This window comes from Megascapheus bottae, chromosome 15, assembly GCF_031878675.1.
Source record: "Megascapheus bottae isolate mThoBot1 chromosome 15, mThoBot2.hap1, whole genome shotgun sequence".
Taxonomy (NCBI): domain Eukaryota; kingdom Metazoa; phylum Chordata; class Mammalia; order Rodentia; family Geomyidae; genus Megascapheus; species Megascapheus bottae.
Window position 1 is genome coordinate 6,356,329 of NC_143523.1, and position 21,019 is coordinate 6,377,347.

The 21,019-nt window shown below is 45.1% G+C and overlaps 1 protein-coding gene across 2 annotated transcripts in view; it reads left to right on the plus strand.

Annotated features, from left to right (window-relative positions):
- Positions 1 to 21,019, plus strand: part of Cpxm2 (carboxypeptidase X, M14 family member 2) — a 96,932-nt gene that overhangs the window by 30,598 nt on the left and 45,315 nt on the right. For both annotated transcript variants that reach the window (XM_090345674.1, XM_090345675.1), the window contains exon 4: positions 4,529 to 4,668. In XM_090345674.1, coding sequence (XP_090201800.1) covers positions 4,529 to 4,668 — 140 coding nt within the window. The remainder of the gene's footprint in view (positions 1 to 4,528; positions 4,669 to 21,019) is intronic.

Sequence of the window (21,019 nt, forward strand, 5' to 3'; positions counted from 1 at the left end):
TTTAGTTCCTCAGTGGAGTAGGGTGAAGATAAGGTAATATAATTGCTTTCTTATTCACAGTGGTAGCAATTCCAAGTCTCCTTTTGTCACATACACCTCCCTAGACACCCTGATAGGCAAGTCTTGAGTTTTCTAAGATGCAGCGTGGCCTGTTTCTCATCAGCGAGGAAGAAGCCTATCTTTGCTTACTTTGTCCTCTTACTGAGTCACTCCAGATCCCTCCATTTCATGTCTGTTTTCATGTCTTGTAATCTCTTCTACTTTTATCGTCTATGTTTTCATCATTAGTGGGAAATTTTGAAAACAAAAGAGGGAGACCAGCAAATGTATTTCATCATCTTGAAGGAGAGGAATTCTCTTTGGGAGTTCTCAAGTAGATAGTTTCAAAATATTTTTTGTTGTTAATATGGGCTTTATATTTACTATATTTGTCTTAGGTAAAACTGAATCTGTTAGGTGCTTTGATTTTAAAAGGTAAAGAATTCATTCTTCGTTTATTTTTTGCGGTTATAGAAAAACTCATGTTTTGAGCACAAGCTATCCTTTAAAGAATCAAGTGTTAGTTTGTGGAAGGGGGGTTTTGGGGGCTTGAACTTAGGGCCTTGTACTCTTATTTGGCATTTTCACTCAAGGTTAGAGCCATGTCGCTAATCTAGCTTTTTGTTGATTAACTGAAGATTAGAGTATCACAGACTTCTTTTTTCTGCCTGGCTCAGCTTGAAACCTCGGTCCTCAAATCTCAGCTTCCCGAGTAGCTAGGATTATATAAACATGAGCCACTGGCACCCAGTTGGGAATTAAACCTTTTATTTCAATAACTTTTAACTAAAAACTTTCCCCAATTGATCAAGTGCCTTCCTAGATTATTAAACAGAGGGAGTGGAAGTGTCTTGGTTTGCAGAAGCATCATAAGTATGGTTTATTACACCAGGGTATAATCTGGTGACACCTCTGGGGCTGGCTGTCATTTCCAATGAGTCATCTCTGGGAGCTGCTTTCCACGCCTGACACTCTACTACATTTAATTGACTGCCTGGTGTTCTCACAAAGAACCAAGATTGGCAGCAGAGAGCAAAATCTCCAGGCTGGCATAGCCAGGAGCCTGAAATGCCATCGCAAGTCCTGTCTGGTGGGTGGTGGAGAAGAAGCAACTCTGCCCAGTTTCAGGAGCTCCTGAAGGTGAAGCACGGTGAGCCATAGGGCAGCGCTGTGCAGGTCATCCTCACCCTGGACCAAGGACCAGCACCATTCCGTGCACTGCAGGCCATCTGCTACGTCTTTGACCTCTACCTGCTGGACAAGGGCCTTGCCCTCTTGAGGTCATGACAACTCAAAATGACCAGGCATTGCCCATTGTCCCCTGGAGGAGAGTGTAGATTCCTGTCACGGGCCTTCTGGGGTGATGGTGTCCTTTTCAATTTTGTGAAATTCTGCTCTGGATGCTTAAAGCTGTAGAATGTGTGTAAATGTATTGGAATAGCGGCATGATTCCCTGGAACTCCAAAAATGGAGACAATTCATAAACCACCTGTATTTTTATATTTGGCCAGTGAAGATCAAATTGCCAGGGCCTTAAATATTCAGATACCTAGCAGTTTTAGAACATCTTATGATTCTGAGCCCACACTTGGTGTCAGACTCTAATGTAAAGCATCATCAGTATTCCCAGGGGGAAATGGCAGATAGGGAAACTGAGGCAAATAACATTTATGCAACTCACCCGAGTCTATACTGCCTGTAAGTAGCTGAGCTGGCACTCACAGCCAGCGGGTGTGTCTTTCCTGGTACATTGTGCTGTGCCTGGTTTTACCATATTGCCAAGTGTAGACTTTGGCCTGTCTGCCTTTATTCTAAACTGGAGAATAAGTGAGTCTGCGTGTGTTTTTCACCTTTTGCAGTTCGTGCATAGCAGGGGCCCAGGAAAGGTTCCTTTTTGCTAAATGAACGGAACTATTCTAAATAGCAATTTCCCAGACTGTTTCCAGGAACAGAGGGACCACAATAAAAAGTGTGTGCACAGTATAGTTTCTTGAAAGGAGATGAGTTGTGATATTATAGGTCATTAACGTGTTACAAATCTCTGTCATTAGCAGGATAATTCCTTCCAATGCAGAGAGGAAGTGGTGGTGTAATTACAGCCCTGGGGCTGCTCTTGGCAGGGTTGGGAACTGAGATGTTACACTGCTCAGAGAGGAGCCATTGCTGCTTAAGGATTAGCCTGGAACAAAGCGCACCAAGCCATCCCTAGCCTAGAATTCATATTTACTGTCTCTTATGACCTAGAAGGCAGAACCTAGAGCATCTCCACGCCCTATCAGAGATGTCTCTGGGACCATGATCCTCCTGATGTTTGTATAGCGGAGAGCCTGGTCTCTGGGGAATGCTGACTCCTAGCCTTTGAGATGGCAGTGCTTTTTATAAAGCCTTGTGTTCACATCTAGCAGGTGAGGGTGGTTTCAGGCCCAGCCTGGGGGTCACAGGCCCTGGTTTAGCTGTTGTTCTAGGCTGTATTAGCTCATGTGGTGATGGATGGAGTTCTGCTCATAGAACCCTTAGCCAGGTTGTTCCACTGTTCCTCTGTCTTGGACTGCACATTTTTGCTGTCTGTGAAAAGCCAAGTTGTCTGAAAAGTTTGAACAGATAGCTTTACTATATCCTGTTTTGTAATCTTTCCAATAAATGTCCAGGAGTGAGACTGCTGGATCACAGAGTAGTTCTATGTTCGTTCATTTGTTTGTTTATTTAAGGAACCCCCCCACTGCTTTCCAGAGTGGTTGAACAAGTTTACATGCCTACCAACAGTGTATTAGGTTTCTGCTTTGGCTGCGTCCTCACCAGTGTCTATTATAGTCAAGATATGGAATCAGCCCAGATGCCCTTCAGTGGAGGAATGGATCAGGAAGACGTGAATTTTACCCACCCAGTACAAAGAGTATTATACCATTTGCAAAGAAAGGGGGAGATCTAGAAAACATTATGTTAAGTAAAGTAAGTCAGATCCAGAGAGACAAAGGATGCGTGTTTTCTCTCATATGTGGAAGCTAGATTTAGCTTACAAAACTTGTAAGTGAATACATTGGGTGATATGCAAGAGCATACAAATGTACTAACTGAAATTTGGTAGATTCAAAAGAGAACTCAAATAGTGTCATTCCTAAGAAAGGCACAGAGTTCAACAAAATTATCACCAGGAAGTGGGTACTTGGTCGAGATAAGGTCAAGGGAGAAGAGATAGACAGATGAAGAGGAGGAGAGGGGAAAATACAGTCAAGAAATCAATGTACGAAATGAAGATGAGCGAGGGAGGAGGTGGGTAGGGAAGGATGAAAGAAAATGTTGAAAGGGTGACATTGATCATGAAGCGCTGCTTTGTTAAATGACAACTCCTCGTTACAACTTCTTAAAGGTATTTTTAAGTTGAAAAGGAAATTATCCAATCAAGCCCAGATATAATAAACAATACAGCCACATGTATTCATATTTTTTTAAACGTTTGTTGTCAGGGTGATGTATAGAGGGGTTACAGTTACATTCATAAGGCTGTCAGTACATCACTTCTTGAACATTGTTACCCCTTCCCAGGTTTTTCTCCCACTTTCCCTCCCCTTCCAAGTTGTCAGGTTCATTTCATAAAACCATTTTGAGCTGAACAGTCCTCAGAGTCAGCGAGGAAGGGAAAGGGCTGCCCCCCTTCCTGCGGTTCACAATCTTCCCCATCTGCTCAGGTCCTGTGGATTAGCCGGGAAAAGCTAGCCTTCCTGCAGACAGGTTTGAGTAGTGCACCATGTTTCACAGGGCTCAGATGTCCTTTGATTATTTAGCTTGATTTTTTTTAAGGTCAGGAATGATCTCTTTAAATGATAATAATGTAGAAATGATTTCTGAGCAGACATTTTCCTTACTTTGTAAAGTCACACTTGAAGACTTTTGGGTAGTGATGGTAACAGACAATGGACACATCAGATGGATTGAGCGTGCATGGGCCCTGTTCACTAAGTAAACATATGTCAGGGCCTAGTTCAGATACCACCGTGTTTGGGGGGCTTCCCTGTGGTCTTGCTGGTTGTTTTATCCATCCTTAAATGCCCCTGCTAGCTCTGATTTCTCCAGTAGCACCTATTCCATTGTGCTCAGCCTCACCTGTCTTGCTGTCTTGCTTGTTGCCCCATAGTGAGGTCCCAGAAGGGGAGAGCTCCCCTTTAATTCCCCAGCTCCTGGCACGTGTGGGCTAGGACGTGGGAGATGGCTCTTGTGTGGGGGTGAATGAGTCATAGGAGAGCTCATTAGATTTCATCTTTCACATTGGGCAAGAAGAGGACCTGTCACAGGGAGTTCTTTTTTTTTTTCTCTTTCTTCTCCAACTTAATACTAAGTCACTGCTCTATGTGACTTAGAAAGAGGAGTTTTCATCCTCTTCCCCATTTTGTTCTTCTTTCCCGTCTTCGTTCTTCTTAATCACAGGGAAAGACTTGTCATAAATGTCTCCAGTGGGGGATCGTTCTGAAGAACACCCTTCTCTTCTTTCCAGGCAGGCATTAACGAGAACGATTTGTACGACGGGGCGTGGTGTGCGGGCAGGAATGACCTCCATCAGTGGATTGAAGTGGACGCTCGGCGCCTGACCAGGTTCACGGGGGTCATCACGCAGGGAAGGAACTCGCTGTGGCTGTAAGTGGGCCTGCACTGGGCTTGCTGGGTCCATGTCTTCTGGTCACCATACAAAGGTTTGGGCAGACATGGGGAAGCTTCCTAGAGGATCTGGTTGGGGTGCTGGGTGGAAGGAAAACTGGGATGGACACTGCCTGTGCCCTGGACTCCCCCTTCCCACCTCTGGGGCAGGAACAGAGACCAGGGTCCACCTGGGAAGCTGGATGCAGTAGGCAGAGGCGGTGTTAAAAATGAAGCTCGCCAGGCCGGTGGCTGCCATCTTGGATGGTAGTGAGATAACAGAATCCTAACAGATGGACTGAATGCAGCCCGAGGCTGGAAGTGAACCAAGAGGAAGTGAGTGTACAGTCTTCAAGCAGAGAGTCTGAATGGTCAGACTCTGGGAAGAACTAGAAGTTTGGGTGGGCTCCTAAGTGAAGGACCACGGGAGAAGTAGTACTGTGGGGGGAGTCATGTAGCGAGAAGCCTGGGAATGAGATGGAAGACCGTCTCAGACCCGGGTTCAGAGCATTTCAGTACCAAAGATGACCTGATCCCAAGAGAGGTGGTTACAGCTCCTTCCCCCAAATCCCTCATCCCATGGTTTATGACTAGGGTGGTCTTCTGATTATTCAGCTTAAAGAGGAGGGAACTTGTAATGCATGCTACACCTGGATGAACCATAAGGGAATTATCTAAGTCAAGAGAAGGTACATGGCACCTATAGTAGAAAGTAGAGTGTTAGTCTGGGTACTTGCTCACAATTATAATTTTAGCTGCTCAGGAGGCTGAGACCTAGAGGATCAAAGTTCAAAGCCAGCCTACGCAGAAAATTCCAAGAGATTTTTATCCCCAATTAACCAACAAAATGCTGGACTGGTAGCCTTGAGCAAGAAGGCACAGAAATAGTAAGCAAGCCCAAGTACTTCAAGAAAAGGAAGGAAAGAAGGATAGAAGGAAAGGAAAAAGAAAAAAAGACATAAAAGAAAGTAAAACAAGGATGGGGAGGGGCCGGGAGTTTGGCCTAGTGGTTAAAGTGCTTGCCTAGCGTGCATGAAGACCCAGGTTCAATTCCTTGGTACTACATATACAGAAAAAGCTGGAAGTGGTGCTGAGGCTCAAGTGGTAGAGTTCTAGCCTTGAGAAAGTCAAAGGACAGTGCTCAGGCCCTGAGCTCAAGCCCAGGACTGGCAAAAAATAAATAAATAAAAAAAACAAGGATGGGGAGCTATAGATTATGAAGACATTAAGCTTTGGGACAGTGAAGTATTCTGGGATGGGCTGTGGTGATAGTTATAAATAATGTAGATGTTCTAGAGCTGAATGCATACCTAGAATTGGTTAAAATGGTGAATTTTGTGGCATATGTCTTTTATGACAACAAGCAAAGCAGAATGTGAGAAACCCACCTTCTCTATGCAAGCCCAGGGATCATATTGGAGATGGGGTATGGGGGTCAGGGGTTTTAGCCTTGGGGTGGTTATGCAACAGCAACTTGTGGACAATAGTGTGCCATTTGGGGGGCTTGATAGGCCTCTCCAGGCCCAGTGAGACCTCAGCACATTATGACCGTGAATGAAAAGCCTCTAACTTTCCCCTCATCTGTGTCCCTGAGAAGCCCAGGACACGTGGGCTCCACATTAGGAGGCAACATTCAGGAAGCAGTGCTGTAACTTGGGAAAGGTCAACATTTTTAAGTACACTGTGATTAAAGAGCTGAGCCTAGCATCTGTCCTCACATTTCGCCACCTGTCATTTTCACTGCAAAGGGACATTCTTATATAGTGACAATTATCAGGCAGTGACTCATCACCTGTTTACCTCTGCATTTCTTTTTTTTTTATTGTAAAGACAATGCTGTAGCATCCAGAAGCATTTTAAAACATTACCCAGGATTGTACTGTTTGGATGCAAATAGAGTTTTTTACACATTGCAATCATATTGCGTATCCAATTACGCTATTTTTAACTTAATATATCAGTAACATTTTTCATGCTGTGACTCAGACTTCATAATGGTGGTTTTTAATGGTTTGTAATTTACTCAGCCACACCTCAATCTCTGTCCCAATTTTCAGCTATCATATATCATATTGCAAGAAACATTTTCCTACTTTTATATTCCTTTGAGTTATTTGTTTGAGATAAAAATTTCAGAGCTGGGATAATTTGTTCATTTTGACAACTTTGAGTTATGCATTTGTGCTATTTTGTAGATGATGTTTTATTTGATTGCTTTTTAGGGGCATTTAGGCTGGCTGGTGGTGTTCTCTGGTGCTGATGTGTGTGTGTGTGTGTGTGTGTGTGTGTGTGTGTGTGTGCCCTTGCATGCATATGTGCATGTGTGAGTGCTAGTCCTGGGGCTTGAACTCAGGACCTCCAATTCTCCTTAGCCTTTTCCCTATTTGAGCTACAGTTCTACTTGCAACCTTTTGCTGGTTGATTTAAGCTGCGATATACACTGTGCTCCCCATAGAAGCTTAATTCCCCTGATAATTGTTTCTCCTGATTAGCTGCTAATAGGAAAAGATGACAACAAACATGGCAGTTGGGTTACTCAATGAAAATAGAAACCTGGAAAGAAAGACTGGCTTGAGATTATGAATAAGGCATGAGAGCAGGGATTTTGACATTTCTGTTTGCATACTAACCTGTCTGGTCACTGTTATGAGATATCCAAAGTTGGGTTATTATTGGATTAGAAAATAAGAGCAAAGTAGATCTAATCAAATTCCATTTCAGCTAGAAACACAAGAGGGCTTGGGTTAAGACAGAAATCACAACACAATAATGTCTTTCCTTACCTTAGTGAGGGCAAGAGCATCCAAGGAGGAAGGTGAGGGATAGGATTACCTTTACGAGTCAGACTGGAAAAAAAATGTCTAAATGTATTTCAAGTCAAATGACTCTCAGGGATAATGGGAAGAAGAAATCTGATGAGCTTAAGCGTTTCCCTTCACGACTGTCTCTGCAGAATAGGGACGGAAATGGGCCAATGATGTATTTTGCTATCAGTGTGATGGGGAGGCATGTCAACAGTAGATGTGATTAAATACTAAAAGTAGAGAAGACTGTCTTTTTATTCTTCCATTCTGATCTCTGTCCCTACCCTGTTCTCATTACTATTTTAGTGTCTTGTTGAAAGGCTTTGTGTATTTCTACCCAGTAGTTGGTGAGGTCCTCGGTGATAAAGACACTTGATGGTCTGTTTCTCTGGGAAAATGTCCAGGACCAGAAATCTATTAGAAGCTCAATAGATGATTCTTGAATGAATGAATGACATTATGAGGAAAATTGGCAAAGATTCATTCACGCTGGATGTCAATTAGTTATCTAAGGCTAGCAGCAGGCTCTAGATCTAAGGGGAGAAGGGAGAGAATTTAGAAGAAGTTGAGGCATGGCAGAGCCATCAAGAGATAAACAGCTCAAAGAACTTAGGGCTCTGGACTCAGTGACTCCTGGCCGTGCTGGTTAAGAGATTTCCCCTCTCTGAATCCTAGTCTTTTGACTTCCAAAATGAGATGCCTCTTTTTTTAAATGCTATTCTATCATTAAGATGTGGGAAAGGTCAGATGTAATCGTATTGTTATATTTTAAAATTATACAGCACGTAGGAGTTGCTAATAAGGTGAGCATTTTTCCTTCTGATCTAGAACAGTGGACATATAATTTCATTTTTAGCCATGGATTCTTCTCCAAAGCAGGATCTTTTGGGGGAATTTTTGGAAAAGTAAGAGCGTTCACTGTGTGTGGGTTTCTGGGTGAAGGAAGGATTGCCTGCCTGAACTTCGCTTCCCCAAATGCCAGTTCCTACTTCTTGGATTCTGCAGGTCCAAGGCAGATATGGGATTCAAGTTAAACATGCAGTATCAGAGCTGGAGTCTAAGTCATTTAAATTAAGAACAGACTCTCTTCTCAGAGAGTTCTGAATTTGATTGGTAGGTTTTAGACCTGGAGAGAAAATGAGTTGCCAGTGATTCTTGTTGGTTGTTGATATACAGCAATACTTGACAAGAAGATGGTGTTAAAAAGTGTATACAGATTATTAATAATACTTGTCATTTATGGAACTTGTACAGTTGGTATATCCATGAGCACACATCTTGTAATGGCAGTACTAAGACTGAACTAAGGGCCTTGTGCTTGCTACACTGAGCATCACTTCAGGTGCTTTAGCTAGAGTCTTTTGCTTTTGCTCAGGGCCAGCCTCAAACATCTGCCTCCTGTATAACCTGGATTGCAGGAGTATGCGACCATACCTGGATAGAGTTGCTATTACATTTTAAATTTTCTTAACTTAAAATTGTTATTATAATGGTGGTATACAGAGCAGAGGGGTTACCATTTCATGTCAGGTAATGAGTACATTTCTTTTTGGATAATGCTACCCCCTTCTTCACTCTCTCCCACTTTTCCCCTCCCGTCTCTACAAGTTATATAGTTCATTGTCAACATATTGGTATTTTAAATGAACATCCACAATACCTTACGTTCCCGACACTGTCTGTAGGCATTCAACATAATGTTTATCAAGTGCTCCATGCTGAGCACGAGGGAACACAGACCTGAGGCAGCCATGACCTTCCAGTCTCCTGGGAGAATCTAGTCTGTGAACGGCTGGTGCGCCCTGACGTGAAGCAGCAGGAGCTGGTGTCCAATCAGTGATAGAAAAGGGGACAATGTGGCAGAGAAGTCCTGAGGCCACACTGGTCCCGCCACTCATTCACATCCAAGTTGATGACAAAGTCTACAATTCTAGTTTTCACAATTTTTTCAAATAATTCATGCTATCTGAAAGTAATAAAATATAATTGCTTTAATTATACTATGTAATTTATATTTTACCAATATAAATCACCATTCCTCACTGCATGGCAATTCAGTGAAATGTTAGTAGGCCCATAAAAATGGGTCTTTCATTTCTCTAATAACAGAAAGCACATTCGCTATAGGAGTTGCAATTAGAAAGAAGCCTGATGACTGAAAAGTTCATTATCCTCCTTGAGCTGAGTCAATGCTTATAAGGACTTGGAAGAAAGGCAAATGATTTTTAAAAGCTAAATGCTTTCCAGTTTGGCTGTTGGTAGATGAAACCATCTGTTTTGTAAGGGAGGCAGCAGTTTGAGTGATGGATTTGCGAGGTTGGAATGAAGAAAGTTAACTAGTTGGCTGAGTTTGCAAAAGGTTAGTTGAGTTAGGGAGAAGAATGCAGCTTCTGCCAGGAGCCAGGCTTTTGCCCAAGAACATGACGATGGCAAGACTGACAGAGCTCTGGGAAACTTGCATGTCCTTCCAAGTGGAGTGGCTTAGCTGGGGTTCTAGGCATGGACTGCTTTGAAAAAGGAGAGTTGCCCAAGCCAGGAGAAGCACATTAGGACAGGTAGCCTCAAGAGAGGATCCAGTGCCAGGCGTACACTGGCACTGAAGTGGAGTGCGTGCAGGAGGGGCTCATGACAGCAGGGAGGCCGCCACTAGTGGAAGGTTGCCTCTGGGAATGAGCAGGGTTTTGTGGTCCCCTAGACAATCCAGGTGTGGGAGAGTTGCTGAGTGGGGGCCAGACATTCACCGGGGGTGGAGGGTTTTGTGGTCTTGCAGAAGAGGAGGTGGAGTTCCCTGAAGAGAGCCAGTACAGCAGGATTAGGGACTGGAAACAGCCCACGGTCTCCATTGAGGAAAAAACACAGGGAGTTTGCTTCTCCATTTGCAGCGAGGGAATTGTTATCCTTATCCTTCATGGGACACTTGATGGTTTGTGCACCAAGGGGTCTTAGAAAGGAAGTTGAGGGGTTGAGGTTCAGGGCTGGTATGGTAGGAGTTTATGTCACAGGTCAAGTTCAAGGATCACTTGGAGGAGATGAGGCTCAAGCAGAGATAGAGGCCTGGCTGTCAATTTGAAGACTCCACGAGGCAGCAGAGGTGACCGCAGGGCCCAGGGCCCTCTCAGTGTCTCTAGAATAGGCTGGCCCAGGGCTCAGGAGACAAGAAGGAGGCCACAGAGGAGGGAAAATGAAGGTGAGAAGAAATGGAGATATTAAGGAGTCAGGGGAGGGTGTTAGTTTAAGGCAGAGAAGGAAGAAGAATGGAAACCCCAGACAACCTCCTTTGCTGAGGTCCCATTTGCACAACAAAGCTGTGCTGGCTCCTTCTCTCTTGGTTTGTGTTCCTCTGAGAACCATCCTAGTCTCAGCTGCTCTTGTCTCCTATTGGGTGATCCAGACCCCCTCCCACAGCAGCCTGCCAGCATGTTCTGGGAAGGGGCACAGGACCAGCACCAGGAGCTCTGGAAGAGAGCCCTGCAACCCTGGAGTTAGAGTTCAACCTGAACCAGTGATTCAGCCATCATTCATGTATTCACTCTGCCAGCTTCTTGGGAGAGGTACGGGTGTGCTCCTAGAATGTGTCATGCAGTGTCTCTTCATTTAATGAAGTGTTCAGCACTGTGGAGGGTTGGAGAGACGGAAGCTCCTGGTAGAGAGCTGCCAGGAGCCTGCCATGAAGTGGGCAGATTACAATGAAAACACCTTCAAGTTCAAGGCCAGACATGCAATGTTTTTTTTTTTTGGTCTTACGTTAAATTTCAGCTATGCAGAGGTCTCACTTGCTTTTCTCATCAGTGAGGACTAATCTCTCAGCGGGTTCATCATTTGATGGGCTCTTGGGAGTGACAGGCACTGAGAAGGTAGGGCCTAGGTGGTTGGGGGCGAGCCTTCCGAACAGAGTCCTTAGGAGCTGCACCTTCTCTAGTCCTGTTTTTCTGCTTCCTGGCTTCCATGAGGTGAGCAGCTCTACTCTGCTGTGTCTTCTCCACCATGTCGCTCTTCCTCTTGGCAGGCCCAACCACAGATCCAAGTGACTATTGACTGAAACCTCTGAAAAGGTGCCAGAAGAAATCCTTCTTCAAACAGAGAGACAAAGAGAGAGAGGAATGGGGAGGGGGAAGAAAGGAAGGAAGGAAGGAAGGAAGGCAGGAAGGAAGGAAGGAAGGAAGGAAGGAAAGAAGGAAGGAAGGAAGGAAGGAGAGAGACAGAAAGATAATGATTCCTGACGTTTAAACTTCATTTTAATGTTTATGTGATTAAATGTGCATGATTAAACTGTTGAGATACTAGTGAAAATAGAACAAATCCTTCTTCCTTGAGGTCACTTTTCTCAGGTAGTTTGTCACAGCAGTGGAAAGGTGCCTACCACAGTTTCCTGTTCTCTGAAGTGCACAGGATTTTAGACTCCATCTGTTCCTCTGTTTGTCTATCTGGAAAATGGGCTAGTAATAGCACTCATTGCTGAGGTTGTGGTGAGGACTGAAGGAAGATAATTCACACGAAGTGGCCGAGGTTGTTATGACACACAGTGAGTGGCCAGCTATTGCTCACATTTTCCTGGGGCTCTCTCCTTCCTGTGGAGGAACTTACATGCCAGTTTCCCCTACCTCTCTTTCTCTCCAGCCAACCTCAAGTATGTGCTCAGACTTTGCTCTCTGTTTTCTCCTGGCCCTGGCTTGCCATGTCTCAGAGTCCTTAGCAGGACATTGTTGTCATCATCCTGGAATGGGTGTGTGGCCTAGGGGTCATCCACCTTCTAGGTTTCTCAGCCTGAGGATGTGCCATCCATGCAATGGAGGCCCAGAGCACATGTGCAGAGATGCCATCAGACAGTGTGGCATCTCCTTCTCTGGCTTCCCTGTAAGTCTCCCCCCTCCATGCATTCAGAGCCGGGACCTTCAGGGTCTCATGCCTCCAGAGAGCACCTAGTGAAGACTGTGCCTGAACCATGTGGTGGCAGAGTAGCGCCATCTGAATCCTACTTCACCTGTATTATTTCATTGGCATACATTTGGTGGGCACGGGATTTCTGCAGGTCAAGGGACAGGTACTCAGGGTTACTTCATGAGGTGTTCTGAGACCCTTCTTGTCCCCACTGTATGGATGAGAAAACTGAGAGGTAGAAATAACCCACTTGTCTCTGGGTGAAATCCTCATCCTCACTCTCCCTCACTACCATGGCTGGTGTTGCTTCTGTGCTAGGAGGCTCACCACACATACGATACCTGGAACAGGGCTTGTGTGTACTTCGCAGAGCGCTTCTGAGCCCGGGCCAAGGGTCTTCCACAGAAGGCTGTGATCCAGGCCTGGAGACCTTTTGCAGTTCCTAAGAATACTCATTGTAAAACAATCTGGAAAAATAAAAAAGCTGGGCACTTAAACTAGAGAGCATTTGACTATAGAATGGCAATATATTTGTCTGTAACCTGATGCAGGTAAGAGGTACCCCTGTCATAGAAGAAGTGGCCTGTGCTCTACAGAGCAATGTCACTCCTGCAGTGTAGCCAGGTCCTAATTTGTGGCACCTGTGATTAGGCAGATTGACCCAGCAATGTGGAAGGAAGGTGACATTCAGCTCAGTGAGATCACTGGGGCATTTTACTTGTGGAAGGAAGTGGGAGGCAACGGTCGAGTCATGGCAGCCAGAGAAGGACTAGTCTCATACTGACTTAGAAGGTGGAGGGAGGGCCCAGCCTCCTCCAGATACCCCAGAAAGAACCGGGCTCTGCTCACTCCTCATTTTAGGAGCTCTGCCCTCCAGAACAATGGCAGAATGAAACTGTTATTTCACCAGTAAGTTTGTAGCAGTAGCATGAAACTGACAGTGCCCTCATACAGGGTCTGTGCTCCTCCAGGGACCAGTGCAGCCTGCCCTCTGCCCTGTTCCCCCTGCCCCTTGCCCTCTTCCCTTTGCTGCAAGTCATGCTGCAGACAGGTGCTGCCAGGCCAGAACCAAAGCTACGCCAGCCTTGCCTCTCCATTCCTCAGCATCCACGGGAGCCATCTCTTGGTTCCTTTCCCCTAATCACTCAAGTGTCCGCTCCAGATTTGGGAGCTGTAAATACCTTCCTTTTAGTTCTCTCCAGTGGGGCTCAATGTTTCCCTTTCCCAAAATTTATGTCGCATTGGCCCCTAAAGGGGCATTTTCTCCCGTTTCCCTGGCAGACACTTCTACTGGAGGGGATGGAAAATAGATAATATTGCTAAGTTTGTAGCATTCCCTTCTGCCTTCCCAAAAGCCATGGTAACCAGTCCAAAGTGAAAACCCAATAAATCAGTGGGCTTGGGTTGGACACAGAGTCCACCGGTATTGGGCTGTGCTGAGAATGTGGCAGAGCCTTAGATGGGTCCATCCTTCCAGCAGAAGGAGGGAAAGGGAGAGGGAGAGAAAATGAAGGCAGCAGTCAACAGAGAGAGGGAGGAGAAAGGAAAGAAGCAGAGAGAAAGAAAGAGAAGAGTTAGAGAGGAGTGAAAGAGAGAGGAGGAAGCAGGAGAAAGGGAGGGGTGAAGGGAAGAGAAAGAAGTTCGGGAGGGGAGGAGAGGGGAAAAGGTAGGGGGGAGAGCTCATGTTCAGTATTAACTGTGTATATCCCCCTGCTTATTGCACATAAAATAGCGCTCCCCTCCCTCCCTCCCTCCCTCCCTCCCTCCCTCCCTCCCTCTCTCTCTCTCTCTCTCTCTCTCTCTCTCTCTCTCTCTCTCTCTCTCTCTCTCTCTCTCTTTTTCGTGTCTAAGTCTCTTGAGCCAACAGTGCTGTCCAGGTGTAACTGGGCCTTGAGTGGGACTGAAGCCACCAGACTGCTGGAAGGGAGGCCATGGGCGGATGGGGAGCTGCCAGCTTCCTTGTGATTTCAACAGACTTGGCCTAAGAAAACGAGGCAGGCTTTGAGACCCTTCCTTCTTCTGATTGAAGAGGGACTCAGCGCTGCTTTCTCTCAATGCCCAGTGCTCGTCAGGCCTGGGGAGAAGATTGATTCATGGGCCTATGACAGGTGGAATAGCCGATCCAAAATGCAGGGGGAGGAAGTGCTTTACTTTTCATGTTTGCATGTGTGTGTTCTGATACTGTGAGGATAGGACTGGATTCGTTTATGCTTCATGTTCAGCTTGTGCATATGGCCTCTGGGCAATGTTACATAATATTTTCCATGTAGGGTATCTCAACAGCCACCCATTACCTAAGACCAGGTACGGAAGCTTCCATCTGCAGTGTCACAAATGTTAAGTGCCTGGGTTTCCAGATCTGGGTGCTCAACCTTCACTTATGTGACTTGGCCCATTTTCCACGTCTGGTGGTGGTGGCTGAGCTGGCAGAGGCCACTTGTAAGGACCTGGAGACATTGCTTCTGTGGTAAAGTGAGGAGAGAAGGCAGAAGACTGGTGTCTTGTTTTTCTGTAGCCTGAAGCTGGGTAGACTGACAGCTTCCTTTTCATTGCTTTTCTAAATTGCTATTAGCTCTTCTAGATCCTTTGCCTTCCCATAATAATTTTAGATTAATCTTGTTTCTAGCTACAAAATACCCTATCGGGATTCTGATGGGAATGATACCAATGCTGTGTGTAAATTCTGAGAGAACTCACATCCTTGCTGTGCTAATTCCTCCAATCTGGGACCACAGAATGTTCTTCCATTGATTTAAATCTTTCATTAGTGTTATTATCATGTTTAGCACACAAGTCCTCTGCATGTTCTGTTAGAAATACATTTAAGTAGTCTAGGGTGCTTCTGTTAGTGTTTACAGGTGACAAACTAGTACAAACACTTGCCTGTTATCCCTGAAAGGCTGAGATTAGGTGGACTTCAATTCCAGGTCATACTAGGAAAAAATAAAAAGAAATTCACAAGACCCGTTCTAACAGAAGGAGCTGGGTATGTTGGGAGAATCTGCATCTCCACGAGGAGTGTAAAAGGAGGATTGCAGTCTTGGAACTTTCCATGCGATACAGAGCAAGTTATTTGATTCCTCATGCACTGTTCCTTATCTGTAATGTGGGGATGGTAGTGGGACTTAGCCTGGAGTACTGGTCAGATGAAGAAACAAGAAGAGCACTTAGTATCCCATGCAGCTCTCTTAGCATCCAGTAGCGATTTGCAGGGTCTTTGTTCTGGAACTGTGGGAAGCCGGTCAGGGGAAAGTGGTTCTCCCCCAGCAGAGGAGTGGGAACAAGGCCTCAGAGGGAAGCCACCCCTGCAGTGGCACCGGTGTGACAGTACCAGTGTGACAAGCCCATCTCTGCCACAGTGCTGTCACCCACTTATTCCCCATCCCCAAGGGAGAATACTTGGGCAGGCCTTGTCAAAGGCAGCCGGTGATGTGGAACTAGATCTACAAATCCTGCAGACGGCCCTGGTGAAAACAAGGGCACAGCTGCTGTTGTGTTACAGAAGTCCAGTCAGGGCCCGCTTTCAAGGAAAGGCGAAGGATGGCTCCGAAGGGCGGGCCCGCTCCGACCCATGGGAGTGGGGACGAATGGGCATCCTGATTGGAAATGGGTTGAACGGGGAACACTGCAAACCTCGGGGACACACTGCAAACCCAAAGATGGAGGCAGGGCTCGGATTTACTGTCTTGTGTTGGCTTCTTTTGCACCAAGATGGTAAATAACGGTGCAGTAAATAGCTCAACAGAAGCACATGGCCCAACCTGGAAGATCAGGAGCCCGTGGGCTGTGTGTTGGGCTGCTGAAATGTAGGAGTGGAAACATGAAGGTACCAGGGCGTTACTCCAGGATTTTTCTCCCCTCTCTCTGGGTGTATTTCTGAGCACTAAACCTAGAGTCTTGCGTCTGCTAGTGGGTCTTGTCCCACTGAGCCCTCAATTCACTTTCCTTCTAAAAAATACCTCATTATCTCAGTGAATATTTCTAAACTATCAAATAATCTTGATTTTTGAAACAAAAAAAGGAGACTTTCAAATCTTGCTTTCAAAGAAGCAGGATTCAGCTTGTTGTGGTGGCTGGTGCCTATTATTTCAGCTACCCAGGAGGCTGAGAAAAGGTTGATTGGAATTCAAGGCCAGCCCAGGCAAAAAGTCTAAGAGATTCAAAAAAAAAACAAACAAAACAAGCTAAGTGTGGTGGCACAGCCCTGTAACCCCAGCTTCGTGGGAAACATGGCTAGAAGGAAGATAGTCTAGGGCAGTCTGGACATAAGCGGAAAATCTCACTTGAAAAATAATGAAAGCAAAGAGGGCCCTCAAACCCTAGAACTGCCATCAAAGCTAAAAATAAATAAAAAAGCAAGATTCCGTCTTCTGGCTTCTGCCTCCTGTACTGGTTAATGGAAGCCAGTGGAATTATTCTAAGCTGGAAGAGGCCAACTTTTAGTACAAACTAGTCAGGATAAAAATTACTAGCCTGTGCTGAGCTACTGTCATCAACCTCTTGGTATAGAGTTGTAGCTGCCAGAAGTAGTATGGCCAGGATGTGGCAGAGCCTTGCTCTGGCAGTCTGGAAGTCCCCCGACCTCTGCAGGATGCCTTCTACCCCACACATTACCCCACCATTGTCCTGTGTGAGAGATCTGTTCATCTCAGACTGCAGAGCACTGAGGACAGACAGCTTCCTTGTATGGATTTTGTTTACTGGCTGCCATCTTCGATGCCCAGTAGAGACCTTTCCATTTCCTACTGAGATAACTCTTTCCGGTGAAGATTTCCAATACGAGGCTGACATCAAGCCGAGGATGGAGGAATGGCTGAGCCCATGGTTTTCCTAGGCATTTTCTAAAGTTTACATCTTTGCTAAGTTTTACAGAAGTCATTCCCTTACTTCTTTGCAAAGAACCTTCTGATCTCCAGCTTTTCTTTCAAGTCCATCTAAAAAATAACATTCAGCCAGCAGAGACTTTCATTGGCTTTTGGAATACAAGGCAACAGAGCCAAAAGCCAAGTGCTTTTCAGTACTTTCTCATAAAATTCTGGTGACCCCTCTCCAGAGTGTCATAGTAAAACGTGAACTCAAATATAAAAGCAATTTTGCTTTATATTCCTGCTTTGAATTTATGACAGAGCTATACATTGGCCCTGATTCTTGCATGCGTTGCAAGAGAATGACCTTGAAATGAGTGGAAAAATTGAAACATTGCTAGAGGCAAGAAACAGAAATGATAGAGAAGTACACTGGTTATTTTTTAATTAACAAATTATTTTGCAGTTTAAAAAGCCATGTGAAATTACAGGTTATTAAAAATAGCTGGTGGCTCATGCCTGTAATCCTCAATACTCAGGAAGCTGAGATCTGAAGATCCAGGTTTGTAGCCAGCTGGGGCAGAAAAGACCATGAGACGTTTATCTCCAGTTTAAACAACAAAAAGCTAGAAGTATGGGCTGAGAGTTTGGCCTTGTGGTAGAATGCTTGCCTACCATGCATGAAGACCCCGGTTCGATTCCTTGGTACCACATACATAGAAAAAAAAGCCGGAAGTGGTGCTGAGGCTCAAGTGGTAGAGCTCTAGCCTTAAGAAAGACCCAAGGACAGTGCTCAGGCCCTGAGCTCAAGCCCAGGACTAGCAAAAAACAAAACAAAACAAAACCTAAGGGAGGCTGCTGGAAGAGGAACAGAAAAGGAGATAGAGTGATAAAGTGAATGGATTTAAATTTAAATTCTCACCTTTACCAGCAGTTAATAGTCAGTAGATAATAACTAATTTAATAGATTAAGAAAGAGTACTGGCAGTATTTTATTCAAAAACATAGAGATTAAGAATAATAAAATTGGCTGGGCACTGGTAGCTCATGATTTTAATCCTAGCTACTCTTCAGGATAAAATCTAAGGACCAAGGTTCAACCAAGCAAGCAAGTCTGCTGTACTCATATCTTCAATTAAAAGCCAGAAGCTTTTTGGAGATATGGAGCTTTGAGGAAAATTAATAGAAACAAACAAAAAAAATCTTAGGGATAGTACCCAGGCCCTGAACTCAAGACCCAAGATTAGCCCAGAAAGAGTAAGGAGGGGGGAAAGGAAGAGAAGGTGGAAGACACGGGGTCCTAGCTCTAATCCCAGCTACTTGGTAGACAGAGGAGAGGCTTGATCTAGGCCAGCTTGGGAAAATGTTAGAAAGCTGAGTCTGGTCGGCCTGCAATCCCAGACATTCAGGAGGCTGAGATAGGAGGATCATGGTCTAAAGGCAAAACTAGCAGACCTTATCAGAACAAGCACTCTACCACTAGGCCAAACTCCCAGCTTCTCCCTTAGGAGTTTTTATGAAATCTGTAAGAAAGGAAAAAGAGCAGAGAAGGAGAAACTCAACAGACTAACAGGTTTTATTCAGTAGGAAAGCCTGGGAAATGCAACTAAGTCTCATTCAGCCTGGCTGAAAGGAAACGATCCGCTCCTCACAACTAGGCTCTTTTATATATTAGGCAGCGAAAGGGAAGCCAGCGGGGCAGATGGAAGCAGGGTGAGACGGAGGCGCAGCGGGAGGGCAATCTTATTTTGACTGAGGAGTTTCAAGGTTCCAACAGCATCGGTGTCTGCCAGGGGCATCAGCACCAGATGTGGCCTTGGTCTCAGGCTCTCTTCCAAGACCACAGGGTGTGTTTGTGTCAGGGAGATGATCCAGTGGGGTTGGCAGCGAGGACAGTTCTAAGACATGGCTGTCAGCGGGAGGCTGAGTACCTCCAGTTTAAATCATTCCCCATCGAGGTCGGCCTTCAGTATCATCATCACACTATTGTTTGGAACGCAGGTCCCCTGGTGTGTGCTGTACATTCATCCCTTCATAGGCATCGTTTTTTTCCCCTTTACTGTCTCTTCTTTTCAATGGTTTTCTTATTTCCTCTCCGTAATTCACTCCCAAGACTTTCTGACAGACTGATGCTCTATCACTTGAGCCATGCCTCCAGTTTTGTCTTTCGCTGGTTAATTAGAGGGAAGTATCCCTCACACTGATCTGCTGAATCTGGCATTGAATTACGCTTTTCAGATCTCAGCTTCCTGGGCTGGCTGTGACTACAGGTGTGAGCCACAGTGCCTTGCTAGGAAGATGCATTTTGTTGCTCTTGCTTGATTGGCAGATTGGAAACAATTTTCCCTAAAGAATTTCTAGCATTTCTCTGAAGATACAATCCTCAGACCATTAGATTCCTTTCTACATTTATAGCCTCCTCGGGGTATGTTCCTGTGCAAAAATCTACCCACCACCTTTTCTCATTGTTGCTTATACTGGATATGATCCCAGAATACAGAAAGTTCTATTTTTCAGCTCTAAGAAATTCTATTTAATATTATTCTTATTAGTCTCATCATTTTATTAATGCCAACCTCATTGTCTCCTGTCTCTATTTTTAGAAATATTGCTATTTACATATCAAATACCCTGTATTAATATTGTTCCTTCTGGTTTAAAATGAAATGCTAATGATTGCTCACCTCATTCTTTCTTACTTGTCTTTCATACTTAGCACATATACTGTCTCTTTTGACAGCAAAGTCATCCCCACCCCATTTACAGCCTATTTGTCTTTGAGCATTATTACAATAGAAGCTCAGTTATTATCTAAGCAATGGTGCACTCTCTGTCCTCCTCACTAGACTGGGTCGCACACGTGATTTTCCCTAGTTTGTGGCTCACTTCTTCTGCCTGGCATTGACAAGTGTTTGGTCATATGTCAACAGATAAGTGTTCCGCAATAGTGTGAGCAAGGCCTGAGCTGCAACTCATGCCGTCTAGAGAGAGAAGCTTCCTGCAGAGCATGACAATGCATGCCTGTAATTCAGGCAGAGGCAGGAGAGTCTTTTGGAATATTAAAACTAGTCTCGGAAAAAGTTAGTGACACCAGGTTTCAAAATCAAAATCAAAACAAGAGAGGTAGGAGTTTGGCTCAAGTGACAGGCTACTGGCCTAGCCAATATACTAGTCCAGGTCCTGCCCCCCCAAACAAAAATTCTCTACAACTGCTTTTGCCTCCAGCAGTGTGCCAGTCACATCCCTGTTTGAGTTCTTCTTGTTCATTTGGGCGAATCACCATCAGGACCATGGTGAAGAAGCCTGTATGATCTGATATCCATTCTGGTATCCAAAATGTCATAGCCCCTGACAAGGCTCTGCGATAGTTTCCAGGCTGAGAAATTGTCAAGGACATCTACCCTTTCCTTAAAATAGTTTTGAGCAACTGGGGTGGCAGATTTCCATCTGGTGATGTGAACAATTAGAATTAGGTTTCTCAGCATTGGCAATATGGCATTTGTTGAGGGGCAGGGGTTTCTTTGCTAGGTGTGTCTTCCCCATGCACTGGAGGGTGTTGGTGGCATCACTGACTATTCTCTACTTAATGCCCCCTCTTAGTATAAAGCACCCTTCCTCGTCTCTACCAGAAGGACCGATGTTGCCCAATTTCCTTTGAGAGGAAATACCCACACCCCAGATGGGTACCATCTGGGTGCCCTCCATGCAACCTCCAGATGTGGTGTCATACCAGGCAAACATGTCAGACAGCATCTGCCTGGGGCCTGGCTGACACCCAGGGAAACTGACCCTGCCTGGAGCTGTGGGGATAAATCCATGGTGGAATGCTTAGAAAAACACACCGTGTCTTGGGCTGGAACTAGG